This window comes from Trichomycterus rosablanca, chromosome 8 (assembly GCF_030014385.1).
Source record: "Trichomycterus rosablanca isolate fTriRos1 chromosome 8, fTriRos1.hap1, whole genome shotgun sequence".
Taxonomy (NCBI): domain Eukaryota; kingdom Metazoa; phylum Chordata; class Actinopteri; order Siluriformes; family Trichomycteridae; genus Trichomycterus; species Trichomycterus rosablanca.
The window spans coordinates 4,257,328-4,284,059 of NC_085995.1; the positions used below are offsets into that span (position 1 = coordinate 4,257,328).

General features: G+C 39.4%; 1 protein-coding gene across 1 annotated transcript in view; it reads left to right on the plus strand.

Annotated features, from left to right (window-relative positions):
• The window catches only part of LOC134319302 (connector enhancer of kinase suppressor of ras 2-like), a 46,581-nt gene extending 25,568 nt beyond the window's left edge, over positions 1-21,013 (plus strand). Inside the window, exons 8-24 of the mRNA XM_063000389.1 lie at positions 33-101; positions 1,337-1,483; positions 4,842-4,951; positions 5,507-5,718; positions 6,377-6,463; positions 7,676-7,926; positions 11,450-11,490; positions 11,569-11,617; positions 12,793-12,838; positions 12,949-13,121; positions 13,987-14,060; positions 14,207-14,278; positions 16,838-16,908; positions 17,009-17,106; positions 18,007-18,520; positions 19,129-19,328; positions 20,718-21,013. Of these exons, the coding sequence (XP_062856459.1) occupies positions 33-101; positions 1,337-1,483; positions 4,842-4,951; positions 5,507-5,718; positions 6,377-6,463; positions 7,676-7,926; positions 11,450-11,490; positions 11,569-11,617; positions 12,793-12,838; positions 12,949-13,121; positions 13,987-14,060; positions 14,207-14,278; positions 16,838-16,908; positions 17,009-17,106; positions 18,007-18,520; positions 19,129-19,328; positions 20,718-20,927 (2,424 nt within the window). The 3' untranslated portion in view covers positions 20,928-21,013. The remainder of the gene's footprint in view (positions 1-32; positions 102-1,336; positions 1,484-4,841; positions 4,952-5,506; positions 5,719-6,376; positions 6,464-7,675; positions 7,927-11,449; positions 11,491-11,568; positions 11,618-12,792; positions 12,839-12,948; positions 13,122-13,986; positions 14,061-14,206; positions 14,279-16,837; positions 16,909-17,008; positions 17,107-18,006; positions 18,521-19,128; positions 19,329-20,717) is intronic.
• Positions 21,014-26,732: the final 5,719 nt, after the last annotated feature.

Sequence of the window (26,732 nt, forward strand, 5' to 3'; positions counted from 1 at the left end):
AAAACAAATTAATTTAATTTGCTCTCCTTCAGTCTCCTGCTGACCACTGCAAAAAGATCCACGCAGGAGACGAGGTGATCCAGGTCAACCACCAAACTGTGGTAAGTCTAAATCAGTCAAAACTCTTTCTTCTGCACACACTGCAGCTCCAACATGGGGGTTCTTATCTGGGTTCACGTTCAATATTGGAAGCTGAAAGTGCTGATGCAGGACCAGGTTCCTTTGGTTTATAATTGGACCCCTTGGGATCAGATATTTCTTCACTGAACAGCTTGATAAATGCGACCCATGGGTCAGATTTAAAGCATCCTGAAAAAGAGCACACCAGCATGAAGTGTGAACTTTTTTAATCCACCAGAAAATTCTCCGGTCATTATTTCAAGATGCCACCAAAAACTCAGAGACCTGGTGAAAGAGCACCAGGATACAGACTTAGTCGCACTAGTGTTTAAATGCAAATCCACACGTGAAATGATATTCATGATAAATGATTTTATAATGTCAACGTTCAGGGTTCAATCCTCGCTTCTAATCACTGTCTGTGGGGAGTTTTGTATTTTTTGTTGTGCCTCTGGTTTCTAAACCGCTTATCCTCATCAGGTGGGCGGCACGGTGGCTGGGTGGGTAGCACTGTCCCCTCACAGCAGGAAGGTCCTGGGTTTGATTCCCAGGTGGAGCGGTCTGGATTCTTTCTATGTGGAGTTTGTATGTTCTCCCCGTGTCTGTATGGGTTTCCTCTGGGAGTTCCGGTTTCCTCCCACAGTCCAAAAACATGCTGAACTGACAGATCTTTTGTAACCAGTAACTACCTGTCCTGTCATGAATGGAATCAAAGTGTGTAAAACGTTGACGTTAAAGTCATAATAAATAAATAAAATTCTAATCAGGGTCGCTGGAGCCTATGCCAGTTTTCAGTGGGCGCAAGACACAGGACAGGGCGTCAGTCCATTGCAAGGTAGACACACACACATTTATCTATTGGGATTTTTTTTTTTTAGTATCTCTTATTTATTTATCTGACTTTATGTCTTTGGACTGTGAGAGGAAACCGGAGCTCGTGGAGGAAACCCACACAGACACAGGGAGAACATGCAAACTGCACACAGAAGGCATCCAGACTGCTCTACCTGGGAATCAAACCCAGGACCTTCTTGCTATAAAACGACAGTGCTACCCGCCAAGCCACTGTGTCGCCCTACTCTTCATTTAAGGGATTTTTAATACTTGAGTTTTTACACTTTAGCAGTGGGTGTGGCTGCAACACCTGAACTCAGTCATTAGGAGGGGTGTCCACATACTTTTGGCGGTTAAGTATCTGTAATCTGTTCTGCTGTAGGTTGGCTGGCAGCTTAAAAATCTGGTGAACGCGTTACGTGAAGATCCCAACGGTGTGATTCTCACTTTGAAAAAGAGACCACAGAACATGTTAAACTCGACCCCAGGAATGCTGAAGGACATACGATGGAAACCTCTCACCCTACAGGTAACAGGTTACTTTCATGTTTGTTTACTGAACCGACCGGTGATGTCTTTACTGAGATACTGGGGTTCTGATGGGTGTTGTTTAAACTTAATTTAAATTAGAGCCTCTATAATCAGTACTGACATTAACTACACCCTGCAGTTTGTTCCTTTAATAGCTTTAGTTAAAGCATAGTGCAGAGTAGAGATGTGAATGGAAATGTGAGTGGTGATGTGAGTACACAAGTGAGTGCATAAGTAGATATGCAAGTTAAAATGCAAGTAGAGATGTGAGTACACATGCAAGTGCATGAGTAGACATGCGAGTGGAGATGTGAGTGGAGATATGAGTAGACATGTGAGTGCATAAGTAGACATGTGAGTGCAGATGTGAGTATACATGCAAGTGCATGAGTAGACATACAAGTAGATATGCGAATGGAAATTTGAGTAGATATGTAAGTACATAAATTAAGATGCGAGTGGAGATGTGAGTAGACATGTGAGTGGAGATATGAGTAGACATGCGAGTGCATGAGTACACATGCGAGTGCATGAGTACATATGCGAGTGGAGATATGAGTAGACATGTGAGTGCATAAGTAGACATGCCAGTGCAGATGCGAGTGGAGATATGAGTAGACATGCGAGTGCATGAGTAGACATACAAGTAGATATGCAAATGGAAATTTGAGTAGATATGTGAGTGCATAAGTTGAGATGCGAGTGGAGATATGAGTAGACATGCGAGTGCATGAGTACACATGCAAGTGGAGATGCGAGTGGAGATATGAGTAGACATGTGAGTGCATAAGTAGACATGCGAGTGGAGATGTGAGTAGACATGTAAATGCATAAGTAGACATGTGAGTGGAGATGTGAGTAGACATGCGAGTGCTGAAGTAGACATGCAAGTTGAGATGCGAGTGGAGATGTGAGTAGAGATGCGAGTGGAAATGAGAGTGGAGATGCAAATGGAGATGCGAGTGGAAATACGAAAGGAGACTCGAGTAGAAATGCGAGTAGAGATGCGAGTGGAAATGCAAGTAGAGATTTGAGTGGAGATGTGAATGCAGATGCGAGTGAAAATTACGTGTGGAGTATTAATCACATTCTGTTTATGTAACAATTCAGGTTAAATGTAGCATTTAGCATTTTTTGTGCATTTTTGTGCATTTATTTTTTATTCATATTTTCAATTTTATTTTGTATTTTTTGTTCCTGTTGATGATAACGCTGATCATGATAAACTGTAAACATTGTGAATGACTATTACCCTTTTAAAAATTAAAAGAATAATTTAAATATAATAATTACACTTTTTTTATAATATTATATTTTTATATAATTATACTTATTGTTTATTATATAACCTTATATATTTACTATATAACATTTTTTATATATAACAGTATATAACATTCTCAATATATCATATATAATTATATACAACTTTTATATGAAATTTAGTTGTATGTATAAAATAAAGAATTAAATAAAGGACTCAAATAGTTGTATATCAGAATCTGTATTGCTAAAAAGTGTTTTGTGGTAAAATATTAAACACTGAAAGAATATTTAACATTTTGCTGAATGCTGGCACTAAATGCATGATTTTTCCAGTGACTCGTGCCCGTCTCATCATGTTTGGCTCTGTATCTGATGCCCTGTATTCCTGATGAATGATTATCCTCTGTAAATGCTGCTATTTTGAGCTTTTGTGCACCGCTGTGCATCGTTCATAACACGCTGTAGCGTCGTTTAGCTGTAAAATTCTCTCCATTCTGCACTTTTTGTTATGAAGAAGCAGAAAAACCCTTTTCTGAATCTTCTCGTAACATGTGATGATAAAAGTGGTGTTTAGTTCCCTCCAGATGTCAGAAGCAGGTGCAGGTTTAGTTACAGCATTTGTAAAGATCTTAAGTGCTGCACAGCTGCATCACCCAGCACAGAAATCATCTATAATTATATTTATCCACAGATACTTTATTTCTTCTTATTTTTATTAACAACTTTATCCTGGTCTGGGTTGTGGTGGTTCCGTTTTCACTGGGAAACACCAACGGCAATTAAGAAAATGTAGTATAAATTCTTATTATTTTTATTATTTTTAAACAATACACCTCTCATGCCCATCCTTTTGCATCTAGAGACTTATACAGAGGTCCGAGGGGGCGCAGGTACCTGTCCAGGTGGAGTGACGTTATGAGATTTTTTTTTATTTTAAAACTAAAGCAATTCATTTTTCACCCACAGGAGACATATTTAATTAGTCTCGTTGACCACGCCCACACGCATGTTTAATGTTATCCAGTTCAGTCTAAAAAAAAAAACTTTAAAAAATCTTTTATTTCTTTTATTATTCAAATAAAAATACAATAAAATTAAAAATCACAGACTCTTCTTTATATTGCGTTTTACACAATGTCCCAACTTTTCTGGAAATGGGGTTTGTACTTTATTTAATTAAACTTTTAAACGTATTATTACTTAAAAGTGCTTGGGTGGTGCAGCGGTTTATTGACTATCCCACCACTGCTGAGATCTGGGTTTGAATCTCAGTGGTGCTTTGGGGCAGCAGGGCATCTACACAGACATGACTGGCTGTGTCTGAGATGGGGTGTAGTCGAATTCCTGTGATGGATTTGCACCCTGTCCAGGGTATTCCTGTCTTGCACCCAGTGTTTCCACATGGAAGCAGACCCACTCCACTATTCACCAGTAAAACTCTCTCACTTCTCATTCACGGTTCATGGCCGCTACGGACATCACGGTTGCTGAGGCGGAGAGATTGCTGGTGGGTTTCTCCTCACGTCCTCTCATAAATTTTGAGAGGATTCCCGAGGTTCACCCTGTTCATGGAGCATCACTCTGTGCTGTTCATTAGGATGCAAATAAAGCTGCACCGAGCTATCTTTAGCATCGGCATCGATCAGCGTGACTCGGACTGCAGCAGATCTGAATATCTAATCAGTCTGATGACCATGCCTGCTCTGAGATCAGCTGCAGGCCAGTTCTTACCCTTATTTCCTCTTTCATGTCGTTTAAAAAGAGCAGGAATTTGTGTTGGATCCTAGAGGTAAATGGTAATGTGTGCTTACGCTGGTTCCTTACTGTTTGCACTGCATCAGAGACTGAAATGCACATGAGTGAATGCACCAAATTACACTTTTACAGCGGTGTGAAAAAGTAGTTGCCCCCTTTCTATTGCCTCTCTTATTGAATATCTGTCACTGAATGATTTTAGATCAGTAAGCAAAACATAAAAATACTCTACACAGAGGGTTCATGCACTCTGCACCACATATGTTGTGCTTATTTTATTTTATTTATAATAATGTTCAAGTAATAATAATCACTTTATCTGTTTTTAATCATAGCCCATTTCCACCAGTCCTAATGGAGATGTCACCACTCCAACTAGCACAACAGGGTCTAATACACGGGACGTTTTCATTCTGTCTCTAGTCTCAGGACTCTATGGTACCAGGTCAGTACTTTAATAATTTGGTCATTGTTACATGATCACTATTACATGATTAAAATACTTAATATTTGCACAACAAATAAACAAGAAGATAAAAGCAGACCTACAGTTAAGTTTTATGTTAAAATAATTTCACCTGATGATCTTTAGAATCGTATTTAATGTATTTTAACATAATATTTGACACATGTATTATATATAGTATTTAGTCTGGGACACAGCCATGTTCAGTTTAGTGGTTTGCTAAATTCTAATACATTCACGTTAAGCACAAACTTTGACAAATCTCAGTCAAACCTTTTTGCATTAAAAGCCTGAAAGAGCTGTGGCTGTTATAGCTGCAAAGGGAGTTGTATGGTCTTCATTTTAATGCCAGTATTTCCAGAATGGGATGTCCAACAAGGTCATGATCAGGTGTTAGACATTTGGACATACAGTGTATTTTGAATAAAGCGATGATGTAGTACTCTTAGAAACACTGAAGCTACCAGCAGACTTTATCTTCAGTAACTGATGTTTTACCGTTGTACATGATGTTGTGTCCCTCGGTTGTTTCAGAGATGAGATCGGCATCATGTCGTACGATGATCTCAGCAAGTACAGCATGAGCAGGTCCAGTTCCAATCAATCAGAGTCACCTAACTACTACCTCAATCATGAGAGTGGCAAGTTTTACCCTCTGGTGGAGGGTGAGGGGGTTCCCGTTGGATCCGAATATGACCGGGGCCGATCTACAGGGGTACGTAGGAGAGACAAAACCCCAAGTCATGGTAAGATTTGCTTTCTTTCACACTATCACATCTATCACATATATTTAAATCATTTAAAGTTTTAAGGCTTACGAGCCTGTTGATTGTTGTTGTGTGACTGGATAATACACAAAACTTTATTTTAATGACATTTTTCAATAATCTGCTGGATCAAAAGTATATATACAGCACAGCCAGTCTTTGGTTCTATAGTTCTTTTGATCTCCATCAGCAAAGTATTGGAAATGATATTCCTGACTGCTGCTAAGTGACACTAGGAGGACATACAACAAAAATTAATGCTATTCTAGAAATTTCTACACCATCAAATTAACCATCTAAGTTGCTCTATGTATATTCTTGACCAGCCAGAAAACCCACAATAAACTTACATGAGAAAACCCCAAAAATGTGTCAGGTCCCACAGTTATGCAACCCTATTTATGACTGGTCCAAGTCCACAGCCTGGAATTTTCCTCAAACTCCACTTTATTCTATCCTCCCTCACAAACACGCCCCCAATTAATTTTCCGTTCCCCTATTCCACCTACCGCTCACCTACTTTTAGTATTGTTTCCTCTTCTAATAATAATCACTTCACTTCCTGAGCCTGCTGCCCAAATACTGCCCTTCATGCACTAAATAACCCACACCTAAACTGCTGATTGGACTTTTTTAGGAGATCTCAGACCCACGTCAATGCCCCCCGAGTACAACTGGATGGCTGAAGCCAAGGAAACCAGTGCACACAAGCGGGGCAGCCGAGGCGTGTCCTTAAAAATAACAGCACCCACCTCTACTGTTCTGGTGACCCTGAACGTCCTGTAAAACACCTGAGATCATTAGGGACAAATATGTCAGAATTAAAACTTACTTTTATGTAAAAAACAATCATGAATTTTGTGGATCACATATATTATAATAACGGGCGCTCGATGGTGCAGTGGCTTATTGCTGTAGCTCACAACCACTGAGTTCATGGTTTGAGTCTTAGAATGTACTATCAGCCAGCCAGGCATCTACACAGACATAATTGGCTATGGCGAGTCTGTGCTGTTGACCTGTTCTAGGGTTTTTTTATGCACCCTGTAAAAACTTAAAATTATGCTGTTTTCATTTCTTAAATCCAGTCTACAGGTATGTTGGTAGCTTTTAAGCATTTAAGCCTGTGTTCCATTGTACATCATTCTGTACAAAATATATGAGTAATTATACACAGATGAAGCATAACATTATGACCACCTTCCTCTTCCTAATATTGTGTTGGTCCCCCTTTTGCTGCCAAAACAGCCCTGACCCGTCAAGGCATGGACTTCACTAGACCCCTGAAGATGTGCTGTGCTGCTTCTATCAGAACCAGCATGAACTTCTTCAGCAGTTTGAGCTACAGTAGCTCATCTGTTGGATCGGACCACACGGGACAGCCTTTGCTCCCCACGTGCATCAATGAGACTTGGCCACCCATGACCCTGTCGCCGGTTTAGCACTGTTCCTTCCTTGGACCACTTCTGATAGATACTGAACACCCCAGACCGGGAACACCCCACAAGAGCTGCAGTTTTGGAGATGCTCTGACCCAGTCGTCTAGCCATCACAATTTGGTTCTCTTGGTGAGTCAAACTCACCCTCGCCCATTTTTCCTGCTTCTAACATCAAGTTTGAGGATAAAATGTTCACTTGCTGCCTAATATATCCCCCCCACTAACAGGTGCCGTGATGAAGAGATAATCAGTGTTATTCACTTCACCTGTCAGTGCTCATAATGCTATGCCTTGTCGGTGTATAATTGTATTGTTGTTTTTAATCATGTTTAGTATGTAAAATACCCATTATTGGTAAAAATGACATGTATTATAATCACCACTAACAAGAGCTCTCTCTTGTGGAAAGTCCTCCACCCTCCAACACTCAGAGAATGAATTACAAGCCACATTTTACATGACTAAACACCCTGCTTCTGTTTACCTTTCATCCTCAGACTCAGACACGTCCCTCTTCCACTTCATGAGTGACGACAAGATCCTGGCAATCCAGGAGGAGCCGGACGGGTCTCAGGACTGCAAGCGGGACACTAATCGGTATACCCGTAAAAAAAGCAGGAATCCCAACAGCCCCAATTTTCCTATTAGCCCCTCATTACTGGGTTCCACTGTGAGACTGGATGCAGCCGTACCCCCGAACAGCCTGCCTTTCCCACTGCCCGAAAACAACACAATGCCCCATTATCCTGTAAGTACTACAACAGTCCAGTCTAATTCCAGTATAATTATACTGCAGGTTTAAACTGGGGAATTAATGTGTGTGTGTGTGAGTGGCAACGTAAATGTGTTTGCATGTACAAATAAAGTGATCAAAATCTGATTTTGGCAATTATCCAGTCAACACATTAACATGCTCTCTAGTAATCTGATAGTGTTAAAATGTCAGGTGTGATAAGTTAATAATACATTTCTTTTAACAGCATCTTGTAAACAATTAACTAACTAATTTAATCATTTAATTTAATCAACCGCATAATTCTGGTGAAGGTTGCGGCGGGTCTGGATCTGTTGGGGAAACACTGGATCTAAGGCCAGAATCCCCTGGACATGGCTTCAATCCATCACAGGGCTTTGGCCATCCACCATGAGATGGCCAATAGCATAACAGGCCGCTACGCCAACCAAGCCATTGTTATTATTATTTATTATTAATTTATATATAACAGTTTGTGGACATATAACTAAAGACATGTGAAACATCCCAATATAAAAGCATTGCAATTCTACAAAACGAGTAGGGGTCTTTATTTTTACTCACTCACTCACTCACTCACTTAACTTAACTGCTTATCCAGTTAGGGTCGCGGGGGGTGCTGGAGCCTATCCCAGCTTTTCAATGGGCGCAATGCACACAGTAACACCCTGGACGGGGCGCCAGTCCATCGCAGGACAGACACACACCCATTCACCTATAGGGCAATTCAGTGTCTCCAATTAACCTGACTGCATGTTTTTGGACTGTGGGAGGAAACCGGAGCTTCAGGAGGAAACCCACACAGACACAGGGAGAACATGCAAACTCCTCACAGAAGGGACCCGGACCGCCCTGCGTGGGGATCGAACCCAGGACCTTCTTGCTGTGATGCGACAGTGCTACCCACTGAGCCACCGTGCCGCCCTAATACAAAACAGTGGTGTAATAAATATTAAAATTGTAATTTGGTAAATAGCTTCAACAAAGACAATATTTTCAGTGTTTTTTAATAACATTGATAATTGTATTTTGTAAATATAAAAAAACAATAGAATGTGATGCCTGCAAAAAAGAGGCAAAATAATCCTCAAGTTATACAGGGAACACTGTTCTGGAAGGTTCCACAATTAGCAGTGTAACTAGTAACAGGTGCAGCCATCAAGACTGAGTATAAAAGGAGCTTCCACCAAAGCCTCAGTCTTTGCAAGCAAGGATGAGTCAGTTTGTGCCAAACTTTGTGAGTCACGTGTCAGTCAGATCATATGCACAGATTAGGTTAGATTTGATATGGGTTCAATCCAGAGTTCTGTATTATAATTCATAAAATTCAGTTAGTTAATAAATCTAATCTGATGTAATATATCTGAGCATTTTGTTTATGCAAGCACCAAAGTAATCAGATCACATTTGTAGTGCGCACATGAACACGTTCACTGAGCCGGACACGATCAGAAACGCTGTAGCTGAGCAGATGCGGCCCTGACTGGACGGTCCCACTCTCTGTAGTTTAGCCCACATTCCCTCATTAGACTCAGACGTCTGTTCTTTTGCTGTACTACATTATTAATGATCCACAAATGCTCCTGTCAGCCAGAGTTAGTGCAAGTCCAGCAGATCCCCCACGGCACCCAGACCCAGCTAGTATTTCTGTCCTATGCTACAAACAGTATATTTCCTAATGTGAATCCTGAGTCTGTTTCCAATCTTAGAATGAACTGATGATTGTATGATAATCCCTTGATATTTTTATTGGCTTTGTAACTCAAGACTAGTTTGGATGACCAGCGTTTGCCCAATTCTTGCTCAAATTCAGTGCAAAGCAACTCACAAAAAGTGCGAAGCTGCAAAGTACTAAATGATCTGTGTATTTAATTCAGACATCCCAAGTCTCCCGGAAGTTCCGGGAGTCTCCCGCATATACATAGCGGCTCCCTGATGCCCGCAAGTCAGATAAAATCTCCCAGAATCTAGAACGAGTGGTCAAGAGCGACACACACACACACACACACATGCACGCACGCACGCAGGCGACACAGACTTTTTTCCCGATCGTGTATTAAATCCGGTATCTGATATACAATCTAGTGCACTGTGTAGGGAACATAAATCAATTGTCTAATATACTGTCTAGTGCAATAAGTAGGGAACATAAATTCATATCTAAAGTACTATCTAGTATCCGTTACCTGATATACAACTTAGTGCACTATGTAGTACACATTAATGTGTTTGTGACGCGAACAGTTAGCTAAGTAGCTCAGTTAGCAGCTTCTAAAAGTTCTGTTATAGCCCATATGGTCCGGGGGTTCCTCCCGGAAATGAGTTTTTGCAACTTGGGATGTCTGTTAATTACCTGATGAACCAGAGACTAATGTCACAGTAAATCCAACTTTAGGTGACAAGTCATGTATGAATTTAGCTTTGTTCCTAGCGTTTTGGCCACACCTAACTCCTGCGTGTACATAAGGTTTTCACATGCATCACTTGTTGTCAGTCTGCCTCAAATTTCTAAGTTGCAGTTAGCTTGTTAAGCTAAACAAACAAACAAAACAAAAAAACACACACACACACAACCAGATTTTTGCATCTGAAAACTTTTGTGTGATTTTCAAGTTGAATAATATGTAAACAGAAGTGATCTTAGTACACAGCCTTGAGGAACACCCTAATTGGTAGGAATCAATGACTGATGCTCAGGTTTTAGTGGTATGATCAACTACTATAAGATCATTGCAGATTGTTGAAGGTCTGAGTCTCTGTAGTTGGACAACACAACAAGAGCCACAAATCAGAGAAAAGTTGTTGGTCTTTCACCGTGTAAGCCTCATCATCTATTAGCTTTGGTATTGCCAATTAACTACATACACCCAGTCACACAGAGCATGGCAGGAATCTTGGTGGCCCGTGAGGTGAATTACGGGAAGAATTTCACCCAGGGGTTTGATTACAGCACTGAGACATTTTCTGTGAATAAGAGAGAAAGTCTAGAGAAGAACGAGATCAGATGTGGTGCCTAAGAGCAGAAACTGAATCTATTCTTCTGTAATGAAAGTCGTGTCAGGACTCATCACGCAACACTGAGAGAACACTGAGAGAATTCGACTGGATGGATGAATCAGGAGGGTTAATAATAGACGTGCAGATGAGGTTCAGATTAAGTGAAGAATGAGCTTGAGGTGTCGGTAACCAACAGCAAAGTGGGCGAGCAGATGAGAACAGAGAAAGATTCGGAAAAAAGGTCACACAAGCTGTGAAAACCAGCAGATCCAAAGTATGTGGACACTTTCGTGACTATTACAGCTTTTTACAAGATGTTTGATACAGAAACAAAACAGTTTATTTATTTATGTCAATATAATGCCATAAACAAGTCTGATTGTAAGCAGATATGTGAAGCAGTGGTATTCCTCACACCATGATGATCACTACAATGTTCAGTATGACAGAACAACAAAATTGTATAACAATTTCAATAACTGCAGTGAATTAAACAAGCAATTTCTGATTTTTTTTCCAGCAACAGAGAGTGGCTGATGCACTTCGAGTAGAACCAGAGAGGTGATTGATATTCATGTAGTTTAAATAATTTCATAATAAACGTGGTGTAGAAGACATTTACCCATAATTTATGTGCAGGTTTCCAGGTTCTGGTGTTGAAATACAAGGAGGAGCATCCATGAAGAAGGTACAATATACATCACATTTGCTCTTTTTGTAACCTTATTGTGGATCAATCGCTGACATTCAGATTTTCTTTGCCATTGCATATTTGGTGCACAGAACAAATTTAGATTTAACCATTAACACATCATGATGTTACGGAAAGAAAACTCAATTAAAACCTTACTCATTTGGAATGAGGTTATTCAATATCAATTTCACCCTAAAAGTAACGACAATACTGTATCTAAATACTTTATCATTTTGTTTGATTGTTCAACATCACTTGGAAATAATTGTATCTCCATTACTGTCCACAAAGTCCCAATTTCAGCAGACAGGCCACTTCTGGGAAGCTCACTTTGTCTGGAGGTAATGACTCTTACTGTTGTTTGTTGGAGTTCTAGATCCTTGGTTTTGTAGCACTTTTTTTGCTCTTCTAGAACTTTCTTGGATTGTGGCATTGTATTTCTGTTGAAACCTTATTACATTTTGATAATAAGGGTTTAGATGAGAGAAATGTATACCTTATATTACTTCTGAATTCCTGGCTATGCTCAGCCAGCTAAATTGGCTTGATAAAGAACATTTCACAATGATGAAATGGGTGTTAAATAACTTTGTTTATTACTTTCACATCTTTGTATTTTCGGCCATGTAATATGGCCATGTAGTGTTACTCTTAAGTAAAAAACACAAATCGTTTAGGAGTAAAGCATACATTTGTTTGTTTGTTTATTAGGATTTTAACGTCATGTTTTACACTTTGGTTACATTCATGAAAGGACAGCATACATTTGTGATTCTCAGACTTTATACCAGTAGTAATAGTATATACAGTTGGGGTCAAATGTTTACATAATGTACAGCTCACTATTTTTTGTTGTGCTTGGATTATAATTTGGATTTTCAACACACACTTCCATGCCATTTTCATTGTAGTGCCACTGCAGTGCTGAGAATGATCAAGCACCCAAACATTATCCGGTAATTTGGGTTTCTATGGGACATTTATTTGTATGATAGGTTTAGATTATAAGATAAAGTGTACTTATTGTACCTAGTGCTTAATGGGTGTAAGTGTAAGTACACTTTTGACTTCAACTAAAGTAGACCAGTGTTAGGAATTCTACAAAATGACAAAAATAATGAAACTCAATATAATTTGTTTTGTCCTTTTTATTTCTCTTTGCTCCACAGTCATTCACCTACACTTCATTAAGAAAACCCAAAAAGAGAGCGAAAGGTACGTTTGTGCATTTCATCAAAATTATAAATCATATTTGCACCACAAAACCTTTAATGTTCTGTATTTTACTGCTATACAAGGTTAAATATTTTATCATTTGTTGTTAGGTTCTCTGTCCGGCAGCAGCCGGAGGAAAATCTCCTGTAAGGATTTAGGACACGGAGACTGTGAAGGCTGGCTGTGGAAGAAGAAAGATATCAAAGGGTACTTCACCCAAAAGTGGAAGAAATACTGGTTCATTCTGAAGGATTCTTCACTCTACTGGTACACAAACCAAAATGTGAGTGCTGGGACATATCGAGTAATACCATGTTACATCCATGTGTAATGATTTTCTGATGCACTAGAACACTTACACTCACTAAATCATTCTGGTCCGTGTAGCAGTGGGTCTGGTGCCGCCCTCGTAACACTGAACACATGGCATGAATACACCCTGGACAAAGCCATAGTTCATTGCAGGGCATTGCTCACACATAGCCAGTCTATTTTCTGCATATTTTGGGTGGAAAGAGGAAACCCAAGCAGAAATATGCAATAGCAGGCATTGAAAAAATATACCAAACTCCACACAGACATTGACCATGAGATGTGGACACAACAAGTAGGCTTCTATGTCATTGTGGGTTTCCTCCTGGTACCCTTTTTCTTTTGGCTGAGGTGGCATGGATGTTGGCTTCTATGTTACTGTAGGTTTTCTCCTGGTACTCTGTTGTCTTATGGCTTTTTGCTAGATTTTTGGATGGAATTTTTGGATGTCTACTTGTGCGGTTAGCAAAACTAGGTTTCAATTTTTCCCAGAGGGGTTTAATAGGGTTGAGTTCAGGGCTCTGTGCATGCCAATTAGAGCCACACCAAGGTCATTAAACCATATCTTTATGGACCTAGCTTTGTGCACATTCATACTAAAAGAGAAACAGACCTTCCCCAAACTGTTGCCACAGAGCTGAAATGGTATATTTTAAATACATAATTATACAACTGTTAGCAATTGGTTTGAAACCCCTGAGTTTAATAATTAGGAGTGTCCACATACTTTTGGTAATGTTAGGTTCTGAACCCACTGTAGCTCTGATCAGGATGAAGCCATTACTAAAGATGAATGAATGAATGAATGAACGAACGATCTGTTCCTCTCTGTGCAGGATGAGAAGGCGGAAGGTTTCATCAGTTTACCGGAGTTCAGGATTGACAGAGCGATTGAATGCAGGAGGAAATTGTGAGTCTCCGTCAGCTTTACCTCCAGCTTCTCATTTCCTCTCAGCCTCTCCTCACTTCCTGTGCATGCAGAATTGACATCTGAATCTGAATTGCTTTTTGGGTAATTTGGAGCGTGCGTTACCTTATACCTCATGTCTGTTTCAGTGCTTTTAAGGCGTGCCATACCAAAATCAAGAGCTTCTTCTTTGCCACTGACAGCTTGGAGGAGATGAACAGGTACAACTGAGACTCACCTCATCTCATGTATTCAAGGGCACCTAGACTATAAACTATAGACTATATATAGGTCCAAAAGTATTTAGACAACTAATTATAACTTGTTGGACGTCCTATTTCAAAACCATGGCCACATTAATATGACCCCCTACCTTTTAGCGACCCTGGCAACTTTTGCTTTTCAGGCAGGTTTGGCTATGGAAAATTGTGCCAGCTTTTGGGCAGGGTCACAACCAATGGTAACCCTACAACAGTTTATCCTCATTTAGTCGGCCTACCACATTTAGTCCATTCAGCCTACAGCACTTTAGTCCTGTGCATTCAGCCTACTGCAATTTAGTCCTGTCCATTCAGCCTACAGCAGATTAATAAGGCCCATTTAACCTACAGCAGTTTAGTCCTGTTCAATCAGCCTATAGAAGTTTAGAAAGGCCCATTCAGCCTACAGCAGTTTAGTCATATTCATTCAGCCTACAGCAGTTTAGTAAAGCCCATTCAGCCTACAGCAGTTTAGTCCTGTTCATTCAGCCGACAGCAGTTTAGTCCTGTTTATTCAGCCTACAGCAGTTTAGTAAGACCTATTCAGCCTACATCAGTTTAGTTCTGCAATTTAGTTTAGAGCAGTTTAGTAAGGTCCATTCAGCCTACAGCAGTTTAGTCCTGCTTAATCAGCCTACAGCAGTTTAGTAAGGCCCATTCAGCCTACAGCAGTTTAGTCCTGTTCATTCAGCCGACAGCAGTTTAGTCCTGTTCATTCAGCCTACAGCACTTTAGTAAGACCTATTCAGCCTACATCAGTTTAGTTCTGCAATTTAGTTTAGAGCAGTTTAGTAAGGACCATTTAGCCTACAGCAGTTTAGTAAGGTCCATTCAGCCTACAGCAGTTTAGTCCTGTAATTTGGCCTACAGTTCAATTCCCTTCTCTGCCTGATTAACCTTACTTATTCATTGTACAACACTTAATCCAGTTGACCATTTACCAAACATAAGTAAATTTTTACCCTGTAAGTTTACCCAGTTTGGTCCTGCCTATTTAGCCTACTGCAGTTTAGTCCTGTTAATTTAATATACAGCAGTTAAGTATGGCCCATTCAGCCTACAGCAGTTTACCACTAATATACAGCTCCAGAGTTACCCATGTCCTTGTGATCCTCAGTCTTCTCAGGGAGCATGCGAACCTATTTTAGGTGGGTAGATTTTGAGCTTTTTTGAAGGACATATGGGGGTTAATTCAGAATGACAGTCAAATGTTTTTTTCCTGTGATGCTGGTGCGGGGTTGTGGATAATGGAGCAGGTTGTGAGGTTATATTTAGATACATGTCGGCTTGAATTGGCTGATGAAAATGAATGATTTAGTTCTTTCAGAGTCACCAGACCCATTATACAGTCAAGTCTAAGCACAAGGACAGTCAGAAATAGATTCTGATTAGCAGTTTATGCATAATAATGCAGCTTTTCATGCTAATTAACTGACACAACAGAGGAGTGTTTGGGTTTCCAGTTATTTTTATCACACAGTGATGCTCTGCTCCCTTGTTTACAGTCGCTGATGTTCTCTGTTTAACCTCCAACTGTGATCATTTATTCACTGAGTGAATATTTAAAGTCCTAAATCTGGCTGGCTTGAAATACATTAGAGTAATACAGCAGAAGGGGTTGGGCAGTTCAGGTCCAGAGACACAGGTTTGATCCTTGTCTGTGATTCATGCTTCCGTTCATGTTATGTGGAGTTTGATCTCCTTGTGTCCACATTTTTTTGTGTCCTGTTTTTCTCAGGTGCTTCAAATTCCTTCTACATCTACAATTGATTCCACAAAGTAATTTGGCTGCCCTACATTATACCAAACTCTGGGTTTCGATAAATAAGTGATATGTAATAGCTTATGATCAGAGATGGTTAGTAAACACTTTAAACTAGCTTGTTATTTGATAACTTTCATTTCCTTGGTAGGATCAATCTGTGGAATACTATTGTTTGTTTGATAATGAGGCATAACATTATGACCACCTTTCTAATATTGTGTTGGCCCCCCTTTTGCTGCCCCATACACAACAAACTGAGATGCACTGTGTATTCTGACACCTTTCTATCAGAACCAGCATGAACTTCTTCAGCAGTTTGAGCTACAGTAGCTTGTCTGTTGGATCAGACCACACGGGCCAGCCTTCGCTCCCCACGTGCATCAGTGAGCCTTGGTCGCCCATGACCCTGTCACCGGTTTATAACTGTTCCTTCCATGGACTACTTTTGATAGATACTTACTACTGCAGACCAGTTTTGGAGATGGTCCAACCCAGTCGTCTAGCCATCACAATTTGGCCCTTGTCAAACTCGCTCAAGTCCTCACGCTTGCTTATTTTTCCTGCTTCTAACATCAACTTTGAGGATAAAATGTTCACTTCCTGCATAATATATCCCACCCACTAACAGGTGCCGTGATGAAAAGATAATCAGCGTTATTCACTTCACCTGTCAGTGGTCATAATGTTATGCCAGATCGATGTATGTTTTGAACATTAATCAGAAGTAATAACATGTGATTTGTTCTGTTTCTTAGATGGATGAACAGATTGGGTTTGGCAGCAATTGGTTACACACCTGATGATAAAGTGCCCAGACAGGATGAGGGTAAGGATGGAAACACGTTCATGTTCTTAACAGCAATATAGTAAAAGAACAATCAATGTTTAAAATGGAGATGATAAATTAAATCTAGTTTCTGTATCAGATTATTGGAGTGAGAGTGATCAGGAGGATATGGATGGCACAATGACCCTTAAACAGGACGGACCTTCTTCACAAGGCTCCCACCATCAAACATCCTCGGTATATTGCAAGATTCACTCATTCACAAAAATATACTGAAGAGTTTACTGTTGTTTCCATGTTTAACATGTTTTTATCCCAAATTGCATGTACAGTAGTACAGTATAACTATATGGCCAAAAATATATGGACACCTGACCATGAGCTTGATGCACACACCTTTTCAGAGCCACAGAATACATTAATGAGATATTTATGTGCATAGTGGAACAGTCATGTTTAACCAGACCGGCCTTTTTCAGACTTTTTCAGACCGTGACCCTAATTGGATAAGCGGTTAAGACAGTGAGTGAGTGAGTAAATAAAGTAGATCTGCGTTCTTTACATGTAAGTTGGTTCATAACATTTCAGAGCATATTATGTGATTTTTAATCACTGATGCAGCGGTTCAAAAGAAATTAAAAATAAATATATTCTTATATATTATATTACAAATGAATAGATTGATTCCAATTGTTCAGTTTTAGATATGACAAACATGACCCTTGCAAATGTAAGTGAACTTCACCAGTAGATGGTGAAATTTGAAGTTGATTGAAAGCCAATGGAAAATGTTTATACTGGTGTAATATGATCCATTTTGTATTAACCCAGTCTATCAATATAGGGCAAAATACAGATCAGATCAATATGACATGGTTCCAGGCATTTGTCTCATCTCTGGACTCCCTTTGAAAAGTTGATTTAAAAAAATGAAATCTTTATTGACCAATATTGGAAGCAATACTCATTTTCCATGTGCTCCCACTCCGCCTTCCCTGTATTCACCATAAATCCCTCTGACTTCATCCATATCCTTCCTCTCTACACTCCACCTGCCATCAGGTTCATCAGATTTTTCCTCGCTCTCAGAGCTCTGTGAGCTTGATGCGCTGCCCTCCGTCCCCTCTCTTCCTGCAGGTAAACTCCTCCAGCCCCTTTCCAGAGTCGAAACACGGCCGACATTTCTCCAGCGAGTCCACCTACTCTCACTCCTCGGCCGAGGACTCTCGGGGAGGTGGAGAGGGAGGATCGGGCAGCACCCAGTCGTCCAGCTGCCGGTCCGGTCATCGCGAGCGCCGCTCATGGCAGGATTTGATCGAGACTCCGCTCACCAGTTCAGGTCTTCACTTCCTGCAGACGGACGGAGATGACGCTGATCCGGGGGGAGTCGAGTACATCTCAAAAGTGCCTGAACACATAAGGCAGGCCACTCTACCTGTACGGAGGCACCATGTGGACTGTGAGGGACCGTTTCCTCTGGACAAGGGAGTGCAGACGCATCGCAAAGCCCAGCAGCAGCGCAGCCAGAGTTTACCGCGGCACAGAGAGGCGAGGGCACGGAGTTTGCAGAGAGGGTACGCCGAGGAGAGGAGCAAGAACGAGGACGAGGGAGTCTCGACACCTGCTGAGAAAAGCAAGAGCAGCAGAAACGGTGAGCACCTGGTCAAATGTTAATGTATTAGCTCCCAGCTGAGGAATGCTGAATTGCATGTGCAATATAATGACTGCAAATATAAAAAACCTAAAAATATTAGGAGTGTGTAATGGATCGTGAGTGGACACGGTATTTAAAAACTCCAGCAGCGCTGCTGTGTCTCATCCACTCATACCAGCACAACACACACTAACACACCACCACCATGTCAGTGTCACTGCAGTGCTGAGAATCATCCACCACCTAAATAATACCTACTCTGTGTTGGTCCTGACCATTAAAGAACAGGGTGAAAGCAGGTTAAAAAAGCATGTAGAGAAATAGATGGACTAGAGTCAGTAATTGTACAGTAGAACTAGAATGTGCTTCTATATGGTAAGTGGAGCTGATAAAGTGGACAGTGAGTGTAGAAACAAGGAGGTGGTTTTAATGTTATGGCTGATTGGTGTAGATATATATTATGGTACAAATTATAAATAATACTGGCACATGAATAGATGGAGGGAAACCTTTTTAAGAATAAAAGAAGACATTCATACCATTACATATAATCTAATGTAATTCTTATAATCTAATCTGACTTGCACCATATATCATGTTTACAGTAAATGAAGGGGATGAAGTGAATGCAGTGGACGGACTGGAAGACCTCTATCGTACCCTGGTCATGGCTAAGCTGTCCGTCCTTGGTGACCTTCGACCCACCACCAAATCAGACTTCCGGCGTGCATTCCAGAAGCGCTGCAGGGACCCCGTCATCAATGACAAGCTGCACCACATCAGGGCCCTCAATAGCACACTAAAGGTAATCCTTCAAAAATAAAAGCTATCCAGCGACCCTGACCAGGTGAAAAACAACAGAGAAAATATGACACGAAATATTTCATATTTATTTAAGATTTTTAAAGATCTAGCAGGTATTTCATGACAACACTGGGTTGTCTGTAATTTCTGCAACTCTGCTTTTTCTGTGACTGAATGATGGGATGCATCATTCTTTATTTAAAAAAGTTTATTTTGATTTTATTTTCCTAAAATCTGATGAAACTTAAATGTATAAATTAGCATATCATAGCATTAGCACAGTAGCCCCACAGGTTTCACTCCAGTTTATGGGCCATTTAGTTACCTCACCCTTAATCTAAATGCCCAATCATTGATTTGCTTATACCCTCATGTTTCACTAATCTAATCATTGCCATGCTATGAACTTCACAAACACTCTTAACATGAGCGCCGGTGCCTCAGAGGTCACATTTGCACAAAGGCAATGAAGCACATTGAACCAGCCTCCCCTCAGGCACAACCAATTGTGTGTGTTTGGGCATCTGGTCAGTTCAAGAACAGCGTCAGGGATTCCAACTTCAGAGCTTAAGATCTTTTAAAAGTTACAACTTTTAAAAGAAATATATACCGTACAATAAAAAACTGCATAATCAAGAACTTTTAAATATCGTGTCCACTCACTGTCCACTCTATTAGACACTCCTACCTAGTTGGTCCACCTTGTAGATGTAAAACCAGAGACGATCGCTCATCTATTGCTGCTGTTTGAGTCGGTCATCTTCTAGACCTTCATCAGTGGTCACAAGTCGTTGCCCATGGGGCGCTGTTGGCTGGATATTTTACGTTAGTGGACTATTCTCAGTCCAGCAGTGATAGTGAGGTGTTTATAAACTCCAGCAGCGCTGCTGTGTCTGATCCACTCATACCAGCACAACACACACTATCACACCACCACAATGTCAGTGTCACTGCAGTGCTGAGAATGATCCACCACCCAAATAATACCTGCTCTGTGGTGGTCCTGTGGGGGTCCTGACCATTGAAGAACAGCATGAAAGCAGGATAAAAAAGTATGGACTAACAGATGGACTACAGTCAGTAATTGTAGAACTACAAAGTGCTTCTATATGGTAAGTGGAGCTGATAAAATGGACAGTGAGTGTAGAAACAAGGAGGTGGTTTTAATGTTATGGCGAATCGGTGTATTATATAATATAAATATATAACAATATAATAATGTTATAATATCTTCACACACTTAAACAAAGAAAATGAACAAAAATAGTTCAAGTTTAAACATAATTGAAATGTGTTCATGTTTTTACAAATTCTATGGAAAGTGTTTATGATCTTGTACCAGTAGACCTCTCTATTTCCTTTAATTTCTTTTATTCTTTGTATTTCTCAGGCAAAAGTGGACGAGCTAGACGTTATTAATCAGCTGCTGGATGATCCTGGTCTCACAGTGAAGGAATTCCGTGAGTGGAAACAGCAGCATTATGAGCTTTTATTGGAGATTTGTGAGTTTAGCTCGGGCCGGGACAGACCAGCCGAGCTCTCGGCTCTTACATCTCCTTTACTGACCCACACTCACTCGTTCATCGAGACCCACGTGTAAGACCGTCTGAGACTGAACCACGACGCATCAGGATTTACATGCTGCCTCGTTTCTCCAGACATCAACCTTCTACTTTCCTTATTTAACGTGACCACTGAAGCACTGTAACATGTGAATACAGCCACGGAGCAGCAGGTATCTGATCAGCAGCGCTGGACCGAACCTGCTGCACACTTCAGAAACTCACCTAAACCTTTTAATGTAGAATTGATTTCATTAATTTGTTATTTTAGCATTTCTTTATTTATCTTTGTGTGTATGGAGGACAAGGTGTGTCAAGTATGTAGCAAGACAATCTGACAAACAGCCCCTGGGTCCAAGCACTGCTTGAATAAGTCAAAATCTTTAATGATTATATATTAGCCCAATGCCAAAGTATATTTTTGCTCATTTCCTTATTAACCAAAAATTGCATTTACTTATAAAAACACAGTGATTGTGCAGCTGAAACAAAATCCTGATGTTTCTAGTATTGCAAGATTGCTAAGACGTTATTAGGACGTTGCTTTATTCCAGGCATTTGGTAGAAATTTTCAAGGTGGTTATTATGGCATTTCAGGTGACTGCTAGGGTGTTGCAATATATTTGGTGGTTGGTAAGGTGTTGCTAGGTGGTTGTTATGGTATCCCAGGCGGTTATGTCCCTATTGAGCCTGAAAAGTCTATTTTATGTAGAAAATGTGGACAAAATATTTTGTAATTACAGCAAAACACAGGGATTTTACCAGGGTGCCACCATCCCTTTACTAACACCATGTTTTAAGGTGTGTTGTGCAAAACAAAGCAGAAACAAACAGTGTTGCTGGGTCAAGATCTGAAAAGGTTTTCTTTTATTCTAAAGGTGTAGAACAAATAAAACCTATAAAAAACTTGATAAAACATAAACAAGTGTGCAAAAGCGCCACCATCAGGCTGATATGGGTGCCCTTAAAAATGAAGAAAAACAAAAGTGGTGCTTGGACCTTTTCATTTTTAACAAACATAAAACACAAAAAAACATACAATTAATTAATTTACAAAAACACAATTTAATTTTAATAAATAAGAAATTTGTAATGAGTGATCTAAACCAGGGTGCCCAATACGTCGATCGTGATCTACCAATCGATCACGCAGTGCCTGCTGGTAGATTACACCTCATTCAAACAGGTCAACGTGATTGACATGAAATGTGGCCACTGTTTCTTTAATTTGCGGTTTGTTGCCAGAGGTACGCCTCAGCCCGCCTAAAGCACTGCGAATCTAGAAAGTTTTCATTCATCAGTAGCCAGTTTGCACCATTTTTGCATTTTTCCGTTTGTAACCTGCACTGTTTGTGAAGATGAGTGCACAACCGAGCACAAAGAAACCAAAAACGCTTCGATTCGGGCAGAAACGCTGCAGAGACGCTGTTTTGTTCCAACAAATCTGACATTCATATGAAGTCAAGCGCCTCTGCTGGACAATTTTGGAACTGGCTGAGGAAAAATATCCAAACATGAGAAAATGTGCCACATATTTGACAGCATTTTTTGTATCAACCTACTTGTGTGAATCAGCGTTTTTAACATGAAAATAATGAAGTCTAAATATGGGTCCACTCTTACTGATGAACACTTGGAAACCTGTTTAAGAATTGGCTACATAAACCTGGCTGACACCTTCAAAGCTTTTTTGAAAAATGATGAGGCCAACCTTAATAAGTAGATCGCGATGACCTGTCGACTGAAATAGTAGCTCTCAAGCCACGAAAGTATGGGCACCCCTGATCTAAACTGTAAAAGAATTAATTGCATAATCATTGATTATTGCATGTTCCAGTGTTACTGTATTTTATTTCATAATTTTTTTATTTATCTATTTAATTTTTCCATATTATATTGGACATTTACAATTTTGCATCAGCCTTGAACCTCTATTGGGTTGCTGGAAGGAAATCGGAATGATTACAGGCCGATTTTATCATTCCTAACACAGCACTGTAGCTTTATATTAAACCCGACACACCACACACGTCGTCCTGTATATCAGTAGGATTTATTTTATGAAGGTGAGGTGAAACTTTACTGCAGAGCTCCAGACGTTGGTGTTTTTAGACGTAGCCGCTGTTTAAACTGTGAAATATTTCCCTGTGAATGCAATCTATCGATACAGCTTAGTTTGGCTGTGTTGCTGGTTATATGGTGTGAAAGGAAAATGTTATTCTGCATTTAGGATGAATGACGAATGTTCTTTTTTTTGCAGTAGCAGTATTTTTAATTCTTTTTTTTTACAGCTCATAATACAAATATATGAAGCATAATTAAGCACATTTATGATCAGAGGTGAAATATTTTAGCATGTAGGAATTAATAGAAACCTTCCATGCATCAACTAGACAGGATCAGATGCACTGAGGTGTAAAGTACTGACTGATGTGTTGTAGGGAGTTTGTGTTTGTTTCAGTACTGCTGGGATCCAGGGTTCAAATCTCCAGTGGTGCTATTGGCCGATGGGGCGCCTCGATACAGACACTTGGACACATATGTCTGAGGTGGCCGAGACCCCAAAATGTATTGGCATCCTGTCCTGGGAAATTGTACCCACCACGTCCCTAACCTGGACAAATAAAATAAAATGGAAAAATCTCTACAGAATTAAATGACTGCAGAATTTAAGCTCCAAAATTGTTTTTAACTATAAAAAATTGTTTTTCACTTTTATTTGTGTTAATTTATTGAAAGTTTGGGTGATTATTTAGAGTGGACTTTAATGTGATGCATCAAAAGGTAATTTATGCAAGAGTAGCCTTCAGCTCACGTTTGATGAGCCAGTCCGATCTAGTGTGAAATGCTTCAATACATGCAAATAAGATATACTTTATTTGTCATATATACATATACAGTTGTACAGTACAATGAAATTCTTTCTTCGCATATCCCAGCTTGTTTAAGAGCTGGGGTCAGAGCGCAGGGTCAGCCACCTTACAGCGGCCCTGGAGCAGACAGGGTTAAGGGCCTTGCTCAAGGACCCAACAGTGGCTGCATAGCAGAGCCAGGATTTGAACCGCCAATCTTCCGGTTGATAGCCCAAAGCTCAACCCACTAAATCCGCCAGTTTAATTAGTCTTCTGGTAACTCTGACCCGTTGACTAGTTGGTAGAATTGAACCAAAATTGTGTGTGTAAAAATAAAAATGAGAGAAAACATCCAGCAGGTGAATGTAGAAATGCTGAGAATGAGCGCGGATGTTTTTAATGCATGTGCATAAAGGAGCATTTAAAAACAATTTAAAAGTATTTTGAGTAAATGTTTGTATTTGTTTCCTGTGAACGGGAACACAAAGAGCACAAAATATTTATTTTTTTATATCATGCTGAGTAGCAACTGGAATGAGAAGTGTTAGTACTGATTCAGTGCATGTAAATTACTGAAATGTTCAATCATCCTGTCCAAATCAAAACTAACTTCAATAAACAAATAATAACAAATAATAATAAAGAAAATAAAAGATATGATTAAAATATGATTTAAAAAAGAAAAATGACAGAATTAAAACATCCAGTAATAAAGGGATGTAGGAAAAGAATTAGTAAAGGATTGAACAATATGAAGAAGATTAAAGAGTGATAGAAAATATAAGAAAAAAGAAAATAAATGATGGAATAAATAAGTAAAGAAAAGAACATTTGAGGAAGGAAAAACTAAAAGATAATGGTGAATGGACAGACAGCAGGCAGGAAGGAATAATAATTAGGAAAATCTAAATGAATTCAATAGATTTAAGGAGAATAATACAATGTATGAATGATATGAAATAAATGTTATTAAAACAAAAACAATAAGAGAAAAATAAGAAAGAACCAAAAATAATCCCTACTTACACTGTTTGAATATAATGGCTGTTCACACCAAAACTGCAGGTCTGATGTAGCAGCATTAACATGTGAACTGTTCAAATTTGTTTACTTCCATAACCTGTGCTGACCAGGATACGATGCACAAACTACACAGCCAAAAGTGTGTGGACACCCAAACATCACATGCATGCATGATTCTGGAACATCTCAATCCAACACTATGTGCATAAATACTGGGTTTGTGCTGCTGTACCAGTACCGGTCTTTTAAGGGACACTTAGAATTAGAATCTGGAATCATCAACGAGCATTAATCTCATTGGGAATTGACATTAAGTTATAAGCCCTGGCGGGCAGCACCATGGCTTGGTCGGTAGCACTGTCGCCTTACTGCAAAAGGTCCTGGGTTAGATCCCTAGGTGGAGTGGTCTTTTCTGTGTGGAGTTTGCATGTTCTCCCCGTGTCTGCATGGGTTTCCCCCGGGAGCTCCGGTTTCCTCCCACAGTACAAAGATGTGCAAGTGAGGTGAATTGGAGATACAAAATTGTCCATGACTGTGTTTGACTTTAAACTTGTGAACTGATGATTCTTGTGTAATGAGTAACTACCGTTTCTGTCATAAATGTAACCAAAGTGTAAAAGACGTTAAAATCCTAATAAATAAATAAGCCCTGGTGCACAGTGATGGCTCTAATTCGTAGATTTACAGTCAGGGCTCTGTGCAGCAAAGCCAAATTATTACACACCAAACTCACTAATCTATTTCTTTATAAAGGTCACTGTACTGGAACAGAAAAGGCATTCCCCAAACTGTTGGCATTTTTTTTTAAACGTATAAATCTGAAAAACAGCATGCGTTGGTATAACACACTTAATGCACATAAATGTATTAAGTTGGAAGTTGGGTGTTATAAGTAAAAGGGGTGTCCATATACTTTGGATGTGTAGTGCATTTTGTTTTACTGCTTTAACCAGTGTGTGTGTGTGTGTGTGTGTGTGTGTGTGTGTGTGTTATATTTATTATTTATTAGAATTGTTACTTGTTTTTTTTATTGTATTTTAATTCTGAGCATCTATTTATTCTATTTAAAAGAACAAAATCGTGGTACTGAGTGTAGCTACTAATCAGACGTTCACTGTGAAGTTACAGGTTTTCAGAATATTAAATTATTACTAACTGTTAGCACAAATATAATCTTTTTTATATAAAAATACACATTATTTTCACAACAGAGCTGAATCGTCTCAATAACTCAGTTGCTTTTGGTACGATGATTTTTTTTTTTTTATCTAGTTCATTTTAATATTATTTAATGTGTTCATAATTTTGTTTATGATTTCTGTGTCCTGACGTGGTGTTTTATTTTGTGGTCGGTCTCTAAGCTGAGTGTGATTGGACTGCACTGTGTGATTTTTGGGAGTGTACTCCTCTCAGTCTGATGTAAGTTGCACTGCGACATTAACAGAGGAACATATTGCTCTTTATTCAATGATATTACTACTAGCCAAGGGTTCTTATTATATCTGTACTCTGTATTATAGTAGGAAGAGAAAATATTACAAATATACACGACAAATGGCATTTATTCTTCCTAAAGTAGCCTTTTTGTTTCATATATACAAATATATAAATATATATATTAACAGAAATTCAGATTGTAAACTTGAGTTGTAACTTTGAATTCAATAAAATAGTCACTGCACTATGAAACAAAATGTGTGTAATCATTAATAACTTCCTGTAAAAAACATTTTAACTCTAATGTTATGTTTTAAACATTTTACATAAAGGCACATATAATTATTTACAGCATACTCACATTTACTAATCACTATCACAGAAACTCACGTCTACATTTACTAATCACCATCACAGAAACTCACGTCTACAGTTACTAATCACTATCACAGGAACTCACGTCTACATTTACTAATCACCATCACAGGAACTCACGTCTACATTTACTAATCACCATCACAGAAACTCACG